This window comes from Kuraishia capsulata, genomic scaffold (assembly GCF_000576695.1).
Source record: "Kuraishia capsulata CBS 1993 genomic scaffold, Kuraishia_capsulata_scaffold_4, whole genome shotgun sequence".
Lineage (NCBI taxonomy): Eukaryota > Fungi > Ascomycota > Pichiomycetes > Pichiales > Pichiaceae > Kuraishia > Kuraishia capsulata.
The window spans coordinates 1,475,717-1,489,864 of record NW_019172953.1 but is presented as its reverse complement, the minus strand read 5'-3'; the positions used below and the strand labels follow the sequence as shown (position 1 = coordinate 1,489,864).

The following is a 14,148-nucleotide window of genomic DNA, read 5'->3' as shown; positions in this document are numbered from 1 at the left end:
GTATGCGCGGATTGAAATGGTTCGTTCCTTAGAGAGAAAAGAAGAAAGGAGCCTCACAGCTTTAGCTGAGGCCACTCTTATTTGTAGCAGAGATGGATGGCAGCTGACGGGTGAACAGCAGAACAATACATCGGTATGCGCACGACAAGTCTACTTTGGCCCAATTGGGAAGGGATGGCTGTTTTTATTCAACCTCCGTATCTTGTGTTTGTATTGTTTCTTAGCTCCACTCATTTACCTCACACAAAGTCATTCTCTAGCCAATTTTGTTTCCAGTATGCGGAACGAGTGGACTCTCTGGAACAAGCTGCTCCAGGAGAAGAAAACTCCAACTGCGGAGTCAAAAACACCCCACACTGTGGCCAGGTCAAAGAAATGGTTTAGACTGGTGCTTTTAGCGGCAATGTTTGCTATGTTACTACGCCCTTTTTGGGAGCCTATGACTGAATGTGTCCACTTTACAACATCTACAGTGTCATATGGTGCTCCAATTCCACGCTGGAGATTTTCCCCGCTGGAATCCCGCAACAACGACTACTCCACCTCTGCCAATGGCCCCAAGGAAATTTTTGAGGTATACATGCCTCCCAAAGACTTTGGAACTCCTCTTTACAACCAGACCTTGTTGTCTACCACCTTTGCGAGTAGCTGGGGCCATCCAGCAGTTGTTAAGTACACTGCTCCAGCTGTCAATTTTACACAGGTAGTGCTGGTTCTGGACACAGTCGTTGATGGGGTTCAGTACGATAGATTAGCCCATCTGTACTTGAGTGGAGTTCCTTTGTGGAGAACTTCCACAATTGAGCCTGGTGGAACATTGGCTCATTCTTCCACTTCCAAGGACTTGACGTTGTACGCCTCGGTATTCAGAGAGGATGGTGAGCTGATGTTTCAATTGGACAATCTCATGACATCTCGTCTTACTGGCGCTTTCAATATCACGCTCACAGCCTACTATTACGACGCCGAGCCAGGCACTTCTCTTCCAAAGAGAGATTCACTGGAGTCACTGGATGATGTTTTGCGCATTACAGACATCGATGACGATCTATATGTCCCTGGTTCTAAGCGTAAGCTGTTCGAGGCTTCCGAAGAGGCTGATCGAGTTATTACTCTGGTTAAAGCCCCAGATGGAAGACCACCTCTACGCTACTTGCCGGACCATGGGTTTGACTTCAAAGTCCAAAAGCTGAACCATAATACCACTCGTGTCAAACTCCAGCTGTTTGCGTCTGGAAATGCCGAGGAGGAGTTTTGGTACTCTAACGTGCTCGACGAGTTCAAGGACATATTTGCTTCGCGGGGCCATTACTTTGCAGGCCATGGTTCTTGCAGAGTTGCTCATGTGTTTGTGAACGGAATTCGTGTGGCTACTGCTACGCCTTATCCAGTGATATACACTGGTGGAATCTCCCCTGCCCTATGGAGTCCGGTCGTTGCAGCCGGCGCATTTGACGTCAGAGCCCTTGAGGTTGAACTGACACCTTTACTGCCCTTTTTCTGGGAATCTAGTGGAGCGGGTCTCAAGGTTGTGATATCTAATTGCCTGGATGATGATCTTCCAGTGGGAGTCAAGCCCAGCTCCATAGGCCAGAACTGGATCACCACTGGCAACTTGGTGACTTGGGAGGACGCTTCCATCGTTAAGTCTAGTGGAGAACTTATCAGCGTTTCCAACACCACTAACGTGTCTAGTTTCGGAATTGCGCCTCCTTTTGCTGGATTACTCAACCAAATTGTGAAAGCTAACTACAAAAATCAGATTGACACTGCCCTCAGCTACGTTCTTTCCAACGGCTCAACCGTTGATATCATTGCCGAGGTGACCTCACACACTAAATATTTGAACAATCTTCTGCTCACCAGCTTTGGTGACAAACAATCGGTGATTTCCATCCCAGACTCAAAGCACTCGTTTGCGCTATTGGATAACGACACAGTTCTGTCGCAGGTGAATTATACCCACAAATATCCTCTGATTCTGAGTCTGAACACTGGGAAAAATCCCGAAGGAGAAATCTCCTATGCCGTGAATATAACCAGAGAATTCGAGGTATCCGTGAACATCAGTGGAAATGAGGCTGCCAAGTTCAAGAACGTGGAGAATGGAACATCAACCTTTTTCTTGAACCCTAACGGAAACCACGGTTTTGGCACCGTGGAGCACAACCTCACCGTTCTAACTCAGGATCCTTTGCCCGAGGGAAACTATTCGCGCCATTTGATTGCTTCAAATGGTACTGTGATTGAGTTGTGATGAGATCAAAATTTCGGCAATTAGCACTTTCTCGAACACTTTAACTCCGCTTACTAATTTTGTACTTCAACTTGCAATACATGATAAAAATTCTCGGAAAAACCACCCGAATTTTCAATAGATTTGTAATATTCCAGGACTTTTTTCACAAATGCCGTGTGCCGTGTTGCCAATGGGCCTGATAGAGCTCTCAAATGGTAGTGTTTCAAACAGAAACAATGCTTAAATTCCCAATATGGAAGTATGCGCTAAGATAAAGCCGTTTTAACAGAACAGAAGCTTTCATATTCATACGGCTCTGGCGGTGTCTTTAAATAGCTCTCTTTCTCCATTTTAAAACGTTAAGCTCGTTATTGAGTCGTGAATACTCTAAAGACTATAATGACTAAAAGTCTGGTTTTAGAGGAGACGTTTGATCGGGAAGTCATCCGGCACTGTCACCTGAGAAATGGAGAAAACTGGAGAGGTCCACTTGCCTTAGAGGTGTATGCAGACAGAGAAGCATACCTTGCTACAGCATCAAATGCAAATATTCCTCGGAGATTAGAGACCCAGGAACTTTCAGGTCTTCATTACTGGGTTCTGAGAGACAAATCTCTCAAGTGTGGGAGTGATGATAATCCCAAGACATATAACGTAGTGGCTGCTTGCGAGTCCTATTTCAGAGACTGGTGGAGAGTGGATTACGACGCGGAGACGGGAGCTGCACAAACTAAAGTGGTCAGCTCGCCCTGTGTTGGAGGTGTATATACTTTGCCTGCGTTTAGAGGCAAAGGTTTGGCTACTTTCATGATCAGTGAGTTGAACAGGCATTTTGGCCAAATGTCTGATCCAGATAGCTTTGCTACATTATACTCTGAAGTTGGTGAATATTACTCGAGATTCGGTTATGAAAGTTCATATGTGCCAAAGTTCGAGCTACAGGTCCAAGATATAGATTTGGAGCTGCCTGAAGCAGAATGGCACCCTGCAGGCGAGATGGCAGGATTAGCAAAGACGTACTCTTCGCGTCTTCTGAGCCACATCCAGGCCAGAACTCTTGAAACCAGGACCACAACGGTGGCACTTATTCCCTCTCAGGCAGTGTATGACTGGCACCACCTGAGGTCGGTGTTCTATGCGGAGAGGCTGCACAACTTGAAGCCAGGAAACTTTGCTGTTTCTATAAACAAAGATTCAGAAACAGTAGGATTTGCAGTTTTTACTGTTGACTATCTCGAAAGTTCCATTTTCGTGATATCATTTTTTGCAGAAAGCTCCAAAGTGGGCCATCAGTTGATCCAATTATTATTTCAGGAGGCCAACCGCGTTGGCTTCAAGAAGATTCAAGGCTGGGTTTCTGATGTGGTGAACTACAATTTTGTGCCGGACTTAGATTTCCAAAAAGAGCTCTCTGAGAAATACATGAGCAATTTTGAGGTTGAAAACCACTCATTAAGTGCACTCTGGCCTATTTCAGGAAAAGGTCCTATCAATTGGGAGGATAATGGGAAACTTGCCTGGTTCTAAGGCGGTGGCTGTTCTCTTGAACAGAAGGTGAGCATTGGTTATAAATATATTGTGCATTTCTGGATTAACAGCACTGTTGGTAGACAACAAGGATTCAACTCATGCGTGGTCATTGTAGACTAAATTGGTAGCAATCGAACCAGTTCAGCATGAGCCTCTTATTTATTCCCCCTTTCCTCTGCTCATCCTCACGCTAGTCAAGCAATCGTATCATACATTATTATTGCTACTAGGCCAAAGCTTGAGAAAGTTCACGAACCAAAAGAGTTTGAAGTAACTGAGATCTTGGCCAGCTATTAAAGATAATGAGCTGCAGTTTCTTTGTAATTCGCGGGTTTAGCTCAGTTGGGAGAGCGCCAGACTGAAGTTCAACTTTGGTCAAACATTGGTAATCTGGAGGTCCTGTGTTCGAACCACAGAACTCGCAATTCTTTTTTGGTATTTTTTTTTTGAATTCGACAAAACTCTACTGAGATTGAATATATCAAGCTAGAATACCTATTTTATTGCCCTATGATTACAATGTTGTTGATGTTTTCTAAGCGACAAAAGCATTCGTAGTAAACGCGAGTTGTGGTGTATAAAACCTCTTGCAGAAAAAAACCGGTTGAGCTCAACCAAAGTGTTCTTCAATTAGGCCCGTCATCATTAAATTTCTAGAAAATTCAAAAACTGGCAGTCATCACCGAGCTATAGAATCAGAGATTCATTCACCAGATTAGATCTCGCTGATTGGTAAAATTATCGGACTCTGCTGAACCGGTTCATGGAGATCACGCAGTTTTCGGAGTATCTTCGGGGCATGAAATTGAAGGGTCACTACGGGTACAAACAGGGACCTAAACATGGACTTCAAAAATTGCAGGAAATATCGCTTCTCGAAGTTTGAACAGCCTATCAGTTTTATATTCAGAGATTGAACACCGAACTAAGCAATCACCATATTAGTCTATCGATTGTCTTCTCCGCAAAATGTCATTCTACAAATGGTGGGGTGATTTGATGAATGAAAGATCACACTGACTCAACACTGGAATGTCACTTAGTAGCTTACAACCGGTTTTAACTAAAAGTCACAATTGACTGGGTTCTAAGCTATTATCGGCTGATTTTGAGCCGTGCTAAATCGGGTGATTGATGCACACAATTTTTCATCTCGTATCATCATTGCCCTTGTTCTTCTTATCGATTTCACGACTAGCACTTTACATCCCCAAGCCAACCAAGACTATTATAGAACAAAAGTATGCCTATGACACCAATAGATTAATCCATTTCACCGTTAAAACAGTTCAAATATCAAATCCCCGCTTGGGGGCCTACAGCCTAAACAGACACACACGAGTAGTGGCCTGGCCAAGTTTAGGGCATTTCCGGGTAGAAATGGCCCCCAATCACGCTATCTGCACATGGTCATTCGGTTTCAATTTCCCACACCCACAATTTTGGCCTGGAGATATTGCTAGCGAAATCTGAAAAATTAGCTTATCTCTTGTTCATAGCCTATAGAGGCGATGCCTCCGTAGTATGCGTTAGTATATATACTTCCAGCTACCCCTCTTTAGATAGCTGAATTAATAATCTTGCCACTTTTTTTTGAAACGTTTATAAGCTGGATCGGTCCCCTGAAATCAGACTATTTCTACGCCGCTAAATACCTTAGTCAATTTTCACGCTGAAAACCCCTTTGAAAAGGCTTTTACTCCAATGCTCGCAAATATTAACCACTCCATTGTCCAATCTTCAGGAATAGTGGCATCTTCCGTTGCTGCCAAAAGACTACTATCCACATCCAGATTGTTGATGTTTGAGAACGTTCAAGGATCCAAGTCCCCAATTGACGCCAACAAGAATGGTAACGGCTCGTACGCCTCTTTTGCGCAATACCGTCTAAAGGTGACACATGAGGACCCACTTAGTACAAGTGCGAGGAGATCTCAGCTGCTTAACAATTCCTCCAAGAGTCTGTCTGAATCGCTAACAGGTCGTTTTCTTGGTCTTGCCAAGTCGTTCGGCTACGGCAAACAGTGACTGCACTGATGGTTTCCTTAAGTTATAATCAAGGTTTACTCAAGGCCGACTATCAACTTGAGTCCCACATCTTTCCTATGAACATTTTGTCTCCAATTGATTTGGAGATAGCCAGGTTTGTTTTATACATTTTTCGGTTCCCAAAAGGGTGAGGTTATGGTATGTTATGCTTGATGTGAACTAGCCGTATGGCAAGTTTTCATTTTGTGTTTCCTATTGCCTTAAGCTCTATCCCATGCTTTTTTTGTTTGTTTTATTTTTTCTCTAGTAATTCATAGGGTCTAATGATTTACCAGTTTGCGCTCAATTCTCTTACAACCGTAGGTTTAACCAACCATCGTTAAACTCTGACCGGTTCTCTCCGTGAAAAACAGACATCTTTATGCCGAGTCCATCTTGCATGCATGTACTGAGAAAAGACGCATGAGATGGAGTGGTAACTACTGAGTCGCAACAGTAATGGCAATACAAAAACAAATTATGCTCCAACAAAACTCTTGACTTTAAGCAGTTATCAATCCAAGCAGTTTCCTTTCGCGAAAAATTCCTTACTTTTGGACCAGGGCATACTGGAAGCTCTGCTGAACCCGCTGCAGGTTGAGCTTTTCACCAGTGTGATCTCTAGCACTCCTGTAGTCTGAACGCAATTCTTGTAAAACCAAAAACATAGTTTCAGTTGAAATGACATCAGAGCCAGATTGCGATTACTGTTCTCGTTCATCTTATATTCTGAGAGCACGACATCAGATTATTGCCCTCCAATAAACTATTAAACTTTTAGGATAACATCTATTGTGATGTCTTTTCTTTTTCAGTGTTCCCTATCACCTTCCACACACTCACTGCATAGCAACAGATTTACAAACTAGAGCGGTCTTTCACGCATCTGCCCCAAGATTCCCAGTCGAGCACCGTGCCATCTCTAACCTAAGCATTTCTGATTTTTTGAGTCTTTTCTGCTTAGATCAGATATATACGGAGCACTCTTTCAAGCGGAGACACACCCAGATAGCATGAGGATAGCAAAGACATATGCTACCAGCGTAGTCTTACCTTGACGTCTCAGCATGGCAGGCGCTGCAGAATGAGAAGCCACCCGAACATCCTTACCACAGTCGTAGGCGTCTGAATAGTCTTCAACAGAACTTGCATTTTTATAAATCGCGAAGTATCCTGAACCACAGTCGAGTACTGCCGGGAAATCGTCTGTATAGTTAGATGACTTCCGAATACTTTTCGAGACTTCTTTGTCAAATTCGTGATCTCCAAAATTCTCCCCGCAATAATATGAGTTCAGGAGATTTTGATAGCTAGCTTCATAAACAGTGAAATTGCTGTCGGGTCCACAGTCGAATGTTATTGGGAATTCATCAGACATGTCGGCAGATGGTTTCAGTGCTTGTAGGCGCGTGTAATAAAAATGATCGAGCCGCGCTATATTTTACAGGTAGGGCTTAGCATGCAGGATATCATCGACTTTTTAAATAAGACAGCCAGCAAGGCCGAAACCCATTGTGTGGTTTAGGGAAAACTAAAATTTTCGCTTATCTTTTAATTTTCCGTAGAGCCAATCCGAGTGATTGGTGGCACAAGATTTGCATGTCTGTGCATGAAAAGTGTGGCAGAGGTAAGGGTCCTATTTAAGCAATCCTGCACAATGCAAGGTATCATGTTTTTATTGTGGACAGCATGGGATAGTCTGTTTGAGTTTTCTGCATATCCAAGCCTGGCGCATCTTGCAACTCGATAACATAAAAAACGATATGATAAAAAAGTCGAGAAAATTCTGAAAAGAACCAACATATTTTTAATTTCGCAATCTTTGACTAACTCCGATCCCGTCCATGAGATTCCCAAAAAGGGAGCAAAATACAGGAAACTTAGATTCATGTATATGTCCGACGAAGTCATAGCATATTCACAACAGAAGTTTAGCGCAAGAGACACCACAAGTCTCTTTCTGATTCCGAGCTTTTGCTGCGATTATGTAAAAATGCGTACCCTAATCGGACAGGCGCTTTAGCTTTCAATACGAAAAACTACCATAATTGCTGTGCCAGTAAATTCTTGAGAGTTGAGTATAACAAAAACTCAAGCAAATCACGTTGCAACACCGTCTCTCTTTCATTTGTTTCCTAACAGTATGACACTACCAAACTTCCGTTCTTCCATCAATGTCTGTTGTCATTTTGTCTTTCCTTCAATCACATTGGGTATTGCTTGTATTGACGCTCCAGCATGATATTTGGAAAACATCTTCAGCTACAGGCAAATCCCGACAGCATTAGAATAGCAAACACATAGGACATCAGCGTCAGCTTCCCATGGTGTTTCAATCTAGCAGGTGCCGCAGAAGTGTTAATCGCCGCATACTCAACCTTACCGCAATCATACGCGGTCACATACTCATCAGCCGTGGTTCCATTGTTGATAGTTACACTGGATCCTTTTCCACAGGAGATTTTGAGGGGGAGATGGTCTTCACTGCTAGACGAGTTCAGAAAGCTCTGGGCGCTTTTCTCATCAGAAGTAACCGCTAGAAAATTCTCGCCACAATAATAGGCATTGAGGAGATTCTGATAACTGGGTCCGTATATGGTTGCATTTTCCGCCCCACAGTCAAGTGTAAGTGGGAACTCGGCCATATTGTCAGATAATTTCAGTGTTCTTCGGTGTGCCTGATATCAGATATATATAGAGCCGCACTATGACAAAGAAAGTCCCGGCTTAGCATGCAGGATATCATCGGCCTTTTAAATAGAGCTGCCTCAGGAGTCAAACCCTGCGGGGGTTTTTTTGGAGAAATTTGTGTTTGCAGTTTTTAGTATCAATCTTCATTTACATCTGCCGATCATGGCCAATATTTGCCGATCACAGCTACAGGAGCGTCACATTTATGGGCGTGCATCAAAAAGTGTGGCAGTGACAATAGTCCCGATTTGGCTATCAAGCATAATGCAAGACATCCTATTTTCACTGTGAATACCAGAGGATATTCCTCGTACGGAAGGAATTAAGTTGGACCATCAACAGAGGGGGCAAGGAGATCGTTCGCCTTTTTCATCTTCCAAACGTGGGACTTTTATGCTAATATGCCTGTTGACGGAGTTTTATAATTCGGTTGGATTCAACAATTCACAAAATGCATGTCAGATGTCAAGTGCATGGGCCAAAAATGATTGAATTTTACCATGCAGGCAGAGAATACTGCACCACCGATATGGTATCCGCGAATTTCAGTAGAGGCCTTTGAAATGTTTTTTAATGTTTCAAACACATGCGAGAATTTGACAAATTGTGATAAGGTACAATTAGGCGTAAGTAGTTGATATCCTGGAACTCAGGCAATCTAGAGACAAAGTTTTCTTTTTTGGCCCGAGAAGTGCAACCCTGAGAAAATTTTCCTCTTATCAAACCTTAAATTGGCTGTTGGTACGATATGCAATGCCACATTCGACGGGAGTTTGAACTCTGGATGACGCGATGTTCACCAGGTTTAGCCCTGTGTCTGCTAAAAAGACAAAGAATACCTAAAATCCAGGAAAGCAGGTATCAGCTATATCTGTTATCTACATCTGAATGCGTTATTAAAATGAAATTCGAATTGAGCCCACCATATTTCATTTTAACAATAAAATAATAGCAAGTGGTAGTGCTGTACTCAATTGGAATTTGGTTTGAATGTGACAGGCAAATCCGCTTGGTGAGAGGCTATTGTTCCCCGGGGCTTGTTCTCGTGGTTTGACAACTCTGGTATACTACAAGACGATATCAAATTATTGCCCTCCAGCAAACCATTGGATCCTCCGGATAACTCCCGTTACGATGACTTTTCTTTTGAGTGCTCCTTGTCAACCTCCGCATACTAACTGCATTGAGAAAGATTTATAAATTAGAGCAGTGTTCCACGGGTACGAGAACATGGAGTGTTAGCTCCAAACTTCCCAATCGAGTACCCTGCCATCTCTGACCGAAGCAGTCCTGATGTTATGAAACTTTCTTCGAAGACAGAGTATAAAAAAGACCCTTTCAAGTCGAAAGATATCCAAACAGCATAATGATAGCAAAGACATAGGAGAGCAGCGTGAGCTTCCCGTGTTGTCTCAATCTACCGAGAGCCGCAAATGTTGCTTTTCTTTGAGCTCTCTCGCCGCCTTCATACGCAAACGAAATTTGCTCCTCTAGAAACTTTGTTATAAAAAAGCATTAGCCAAGTCGGATCGCAGTTTTGCTTCTCTGTGCACAACTGGAGGTTAGAAATTTGTCTGGTCCGCTTTTGAATGCTGTTGAGAATTGAGTCTGGATTGGCTTAAACAGTTCTCTCACAATTGACATTGTCATAGCCTTCGCTGCATCCCTTATTGAAGAGGTTCTTGACGGGAGCGAGGGCATGGTAGTATTTGCTCCAGGCGCCGCAGTCCATTACAACATCACCACTTTCAAGAGCATCCCACCAGCATTCCCGTTTTTGCAAGTCTGCCCAGTATCTTCTCTGCTGAAACCAGATCTGCGCTGGACCATCACCATGATACCAATGACATTCGAATTCATCCGATTTTGTCCACGATCTGCTGATTGTCACATCTGTACCGGCGTCCACAATGCCGAACTTGATACCAGAATGCGCAGTTATTGACCACTCGTACGTGTTAGAATAGTCAAGTGTACGACCACAATCTACATCATCAGGCGTATTGTCACAATAGTCACAGTCAGACGCTGTATGCAACTCCGCCCATTCAGTTCCAGACTGGGCTGTTTGGTATTTCCAGACCGTTCCACTTTGGTCTCTTTTTGACAGAGTACTATTGACCTCGGTCTCAGGGAAGCTGAACCGGTGTCATTATTGTGAAGAATCAAGTTATCTTCACTCGCAACAATAAAGTCCCTGGAAAAAGAGGTGTTTGTTGTGAACAACACTCCGTGCTCATTCAGCTGGCAAATCCTGACAGTATAAGAATAGCAAAGATATATGCTACCAGCGTAGTCTTCCCTTGACGTCTCAGCATGGCAGGCGCCGCAGAATGGAGTGCCTCCTGAAGTTCTTTTCCACACTCGTAGGCGTACGAATAGTCTTCAACTAAACTTCCATTTCTAAATATCGCAAAGTCTCCTGAACCACAATCGAGTACTGCCGGGAACTTGTCTGAATCGTTAGATGTCCTTTGAACACTTTTGGAGTTTTTATTGTCAGATTCTTGAGATCCAAAGTTCTGCCCGCAGTACCATGAGTTCATCAGATTTTCATAACCAACTTCATAAACAGTGAAATTGGTCTCCGGCCCACAGATAAATGTTAATGGGAATTCATCAGACATGTTGGCAGATGGTTTAAGTGCTTGTAGGCGCGTGTAATAATAATCGAGCCGCGCTATATTTTACAGGTAAGGCTTAGCATGCAGGATATTATCGGCTACTTAAATAGTACAGCTCTCGGGCCAAAAACTGCATTGTCGAAAAAACTATTATTTTTGTTTATCTTTATTGATTTCCAGTGAGCCAATCCCAGTGATCGAGGAAGCGAGATCTACAGGCCTGTGCATGAAAAGTGTGGCAGAGTTAAGGGTCCCATATAGGCAATACTGGGTAATGCGGGATAGCATGCTTCTATTGTGGACCCTACGTGATATGGTTCTGCACGAGTAAAAAGAGATCTATTCGAAGTATCGAAAGACAGTTGAAGAGCCATATCAGAGCCATATGACGATTTTCTTTATAGCCTCAAATAATTTAGATTTGTTCGTGGCGCCGAGAGACTGCAGAGTTTTTCCGAGTTTTTTTCCATATGCGGCACGCGAGTTTTTTAGAAGTACAAAGCGTACATCCCAAATTTTGGCTACTCTTAATATGGCCACAGAGTAAAAAGACTACTCTCAAGACTGCGGGAGGGTCAAGCGAATCGGTTTACAACAGCTTACCGGCCTTCGGTATTTCGACGCTTTCTCGGTTTGTTGAGTTTTGAGCATTGTGCATAGACATATCCTCATCGGACTATCAAATAGGGTAATTAACCATTGAAACTACGGATATCGCAAACTTTGCCGATCTTCAGAATCTGTTTAAATTGAAACTACATTGATATCGCTTCGGACTTCCCATCTTTGAAGTCTTTGTACTACCTTGATTACCGTGTTTATGTGCGCGTCTGAAAGGTCTTCTCCCAATCACGTACACCCTCAAGATTCCAATGGCTAGCTTCATGAACTGGTCCTCACTTCAAAATTATGGGGAATTCATCAGACATACTCGCAGATGGTTTCATTATTTGTTGATGCGTTTGGTATTAGAGCTCGAGCCGCACGATGTCCCTTTCTCGAGGTTTAGCATGCAGGATATTATTGTCATCCTAAATGATGCAGCCTTCAGGCCAAAATTCCAGTGAGTCGTTTGAAGATAATCCGAATGTCCGTTTATTTAATCAATTTTCAATGACGCTCGCCCTTCGTGGCGATTGTTGGCCAATCCTTGCCATGGGAGCGCAAAATTCTCAGGCATTTGCATGAAAAATGTGGCGGCGACAATAATCCCCATTTGGCTGTCAACAGTAACTCACGATATCAAACCTTAAATTGGCCGTACGATATGCAATGCCACATTCGACGGGAGTTTGAATTCTGGATGACAGGTTTAGCCTTGTCGCCCGAATCGGGAGTTTGTCGGCTAAAAAGACAGAAAATATCTAAAATCCAGGAAACTAGGTATCATCTATATCTGTTATCTAAATCTGAATGCATTTTTAATTTGAAGTTCAAGTTGAGCCCACCATATTTCATTTTAACAATAAAACAATGGCAAGGGTAGTGTTTTACTCAATTGGGATTTGGTGTAAATGCGACAGGCAGATCCGCTTGGTGAGGCTCTTGTTCTCAGGGCTTGTTCTCAAAGTTTCACAACTCGTATACTACAAGACGATATTTGAAGAGTGGCACGAGTGTGCTTTAGTTTTGCAATGACACTGTCCCCACGTCTCGGTACGGGGTTTCGCTCCAAGTTCTCCAGGCCAGTCTCTTCTGATGGAGTCCAAGGCACAAGACTGAAGAAATACAATGACAGACTTTCAGCGCAATTTACCGATATTCGACAACATGGAGTTCCATTTATGGGGTCTACATCCTCTGACTCAAACTCGTCATCTGATATGACGGGAACGTACTCAGAATTGAACACACCAGTACTTCAGCAGAATGAGGCGCGGCAGACTGCAAAAGACCAAACATGTTGGAAGTACCACGTCACCAAAGTGTCTTCAAACGAGTTTTATCTCACAACAAATCCCGATTCAAAACATTTGTACTGTCGAAATGCGCCTGGGTATTGGTGTACCTTGCTCTTGCCCAGCGCGAAGCCGAAACGAGGACAGTCCCAGCGAGACGTGGGGTTTCGTTTGGTTCTGGTTCCGAGACTCGAGTCAGGTTTGGAATCCAAAGATGTGATCATTGTGACAAAAACGACAGCCGGTTTTGAGGTGGCCTTCACGTCGTTGTTGGTCCTGGATCGACTGGGGAATTTACGTCACGATGTCAATGAGAAGCTTAAAGAGAAAGTTGACGCTGCAGAGATCAAGATGAACACTTCAGAAACTCTGAGCGATGATTCCTCTAATGACACTCTTAAACTGGCGTTGGGAACAATGCATCGCTATGAGACAGACAGCGTGGACAAGTTTGGATCTTTCGTGGTGGGACCTACTCCCAGAGTCAAGCAGAAGACTCTAAACAAGCTCGGGCTCACTAACAAAATATACAAGCTTGCGGACAAAGGTATTGTGTATTTCACTTCCAAAGAATTTGCGATACCGAAGCAGAGACACCGTTCATCGGAAATACAGCCAGAGCTAGATGTCGACTCAGTTGTGGCTCTATTCAGACCATGTGATCGCCAGTTCAAGAAACTGGTCGCGAAGAAACTAAGAATGAAAGAGAGCTACATGGACACCGACGGATATGACGATGATGTGGAGTCGCTTAGTTCGACAGACACATCCCTTTCGTCGACCTCACAGCACTATAAAACAGGAGATGGTATGATACTTAAGGACCCCAATGACGATTCTCCGAACGACGACAAGGTGGGCTGGGTCACCATATATGACGACCCAAGGCTGTTCGGTCCAACAGAGGACGGAAATGGAACAGGAATGTGGGAGCTGGTGCTTGGTCTCACGTTTGCCGTGGGGTTTGAGCGGATTCTGGATAAATATCTGGAAAAAGAGGCCAGCATATGATATACGACATTATGACACTAGACGGCGGAAATGCAGTGCAGAGGGGCATGAAACAATATATATGTCCACATTGAGCAATTAAAATGACTCCGACTGATTTCTAGTAGATAAGTAGTAGCCTACAAGG

At 43.5% G+C, this 14,148-nt stretch overlaps 8 protein-coding genes across 8 annotated transcripts; 5 read left to right on the top strand and 3 right to left on the bottom strand.

Moving 5' to 3' along the window:
• Positions 1-16: 16 nt before the first annotated feature.
• On the top strand, positions 17-2,257 carry KUCA_T00003909001 (uncharacterized protein; the record flags this gene model as incomplete). Its single annotated transcript, XM_022602371.1, has 1 exon — positions 17-2,257. The coding sequence occupies one exon, from the start codon at positions 17-19 to the stop codon at positions 2,255-2,257; it is 2,241 nt and encodes a 746-aa protein (XP_022459921.1).
• A 381-nt stretch (positions 2,258-2,638) lies between these two features.
• KUCA_T00003908001 (uncharacterized protein) lies at positions 2,639-3,766 on the top strand (the record flags this gene model as incomplete). Its single annotated transcript, XM_022602370.1, has 1 exon — positions 2,639-3,766. The coding sequence occupies one exon, from the start codon at positions 2,639-2,641 to the stop codon at positions 3,764-3,766; it is 1,128 nt and encodes a 375-aa protein (XP_022459920.1).
• Positions 3,767-4,903: 1,137 nt separating this feature from the next.
• KUCA_T00003907001 (uncharacterized protein) lies at positions 4,904-5,242 on the top strand (the record flags this gene model as incomplete). Its single annotated transcript, XM_022602369.1, has 1 exon — positions 4,904-5,242. One exon carries the CDS (start codon positions 4,904-4,906, stop codon positions 5,240-5,242), a length of 339 nt encoding a protein of 112 aa, XP_022459919.1.
• A 231-nt stretch (positions 5,243-5,473) lies between these two features.
• KUCA_T00003906001 (uncharacterized protein) lies at positions 5,474-5,797 on the top strand (the record flags this gene model as incomplete). The annotated part of the gene is made up of 1 exon (XM_022602368.1): positions 5,474-5,797. One exon carries the CDS (start codon positions 5,474-5,476, stop codon positions 5,795-5,797), a length of 324 nt encoding a protein of 107 aa, XP_022459918.1.
• Positions 5,798-6,785: 988 nt separating this feature from the next.
• KUCA_T00003905001 (uncharacterized protein) lies at positions 6,786-7,175 on the bottom strand (the record flags this gene model as incomplete). The annotated part of the gene is made up of 1 exon (XM_022602367.1): positions 6,786-7,175. One exon carries the CDS (start codon positions 7,173-7,175, stop codon positions 6,786-6,788), a length of 390 nt encoding a protein of 129 aa, XP_022459917.1.
• An 880-nt stretch (positions 7,176-8,055) lies between these two features.
• KUCA_T00003904001 (uncharacterized protein) lies at positions 8,056-8,442 on the bottom strand (the record flags this gene model as incomplete). Its single annotated transcript, XM_022602366.1, has 1 exon — positions 8,056-8,442. One exon carries the CDS (start codon positions 8,440-8,442, stop codon positions 8,056-8,058), a length of 387 nt encoding a protein of 128 aa, XP_022459916.1.
• A 2,286-nt stretch (positions 8,443-10,728) lies between these two features.
• On the bottom strand, positions 10,729-11,115 carry KUCA_T00003903001 (uncharacterized protein; the record flags this gene model as incomplete). The annotated part of the gene is made up of 1 exon (XM_022602365.1): positions 10,729-11,115. One exon carries the CDS (start codon positions 11,113-11,115, stop codon positions 10,729-10,731), a length of 387 nt encoding a protein of 128 aa, XP_022459915.1.
• Positions 11,116-12,746: 1,631 nt separating this feature from the next.
• On the top strand, positions 12,747-14,021 carry KUCA_T00003902001 (uncharacterized protein; the record flags this gene model as incomplete). Its single annotated transcript, XM_022602364.1, has 1 exon — positions 12,747-14,021. One exon carries the CDS (start codon positions 12,747-12,749, stop codon positions 14,019-14,021), a length of 1,275 nt encoding a protein of 424 aa, XP_022459914.1.
• Positions 14,022-14,148: the final 127 nt, after the last annotated feature.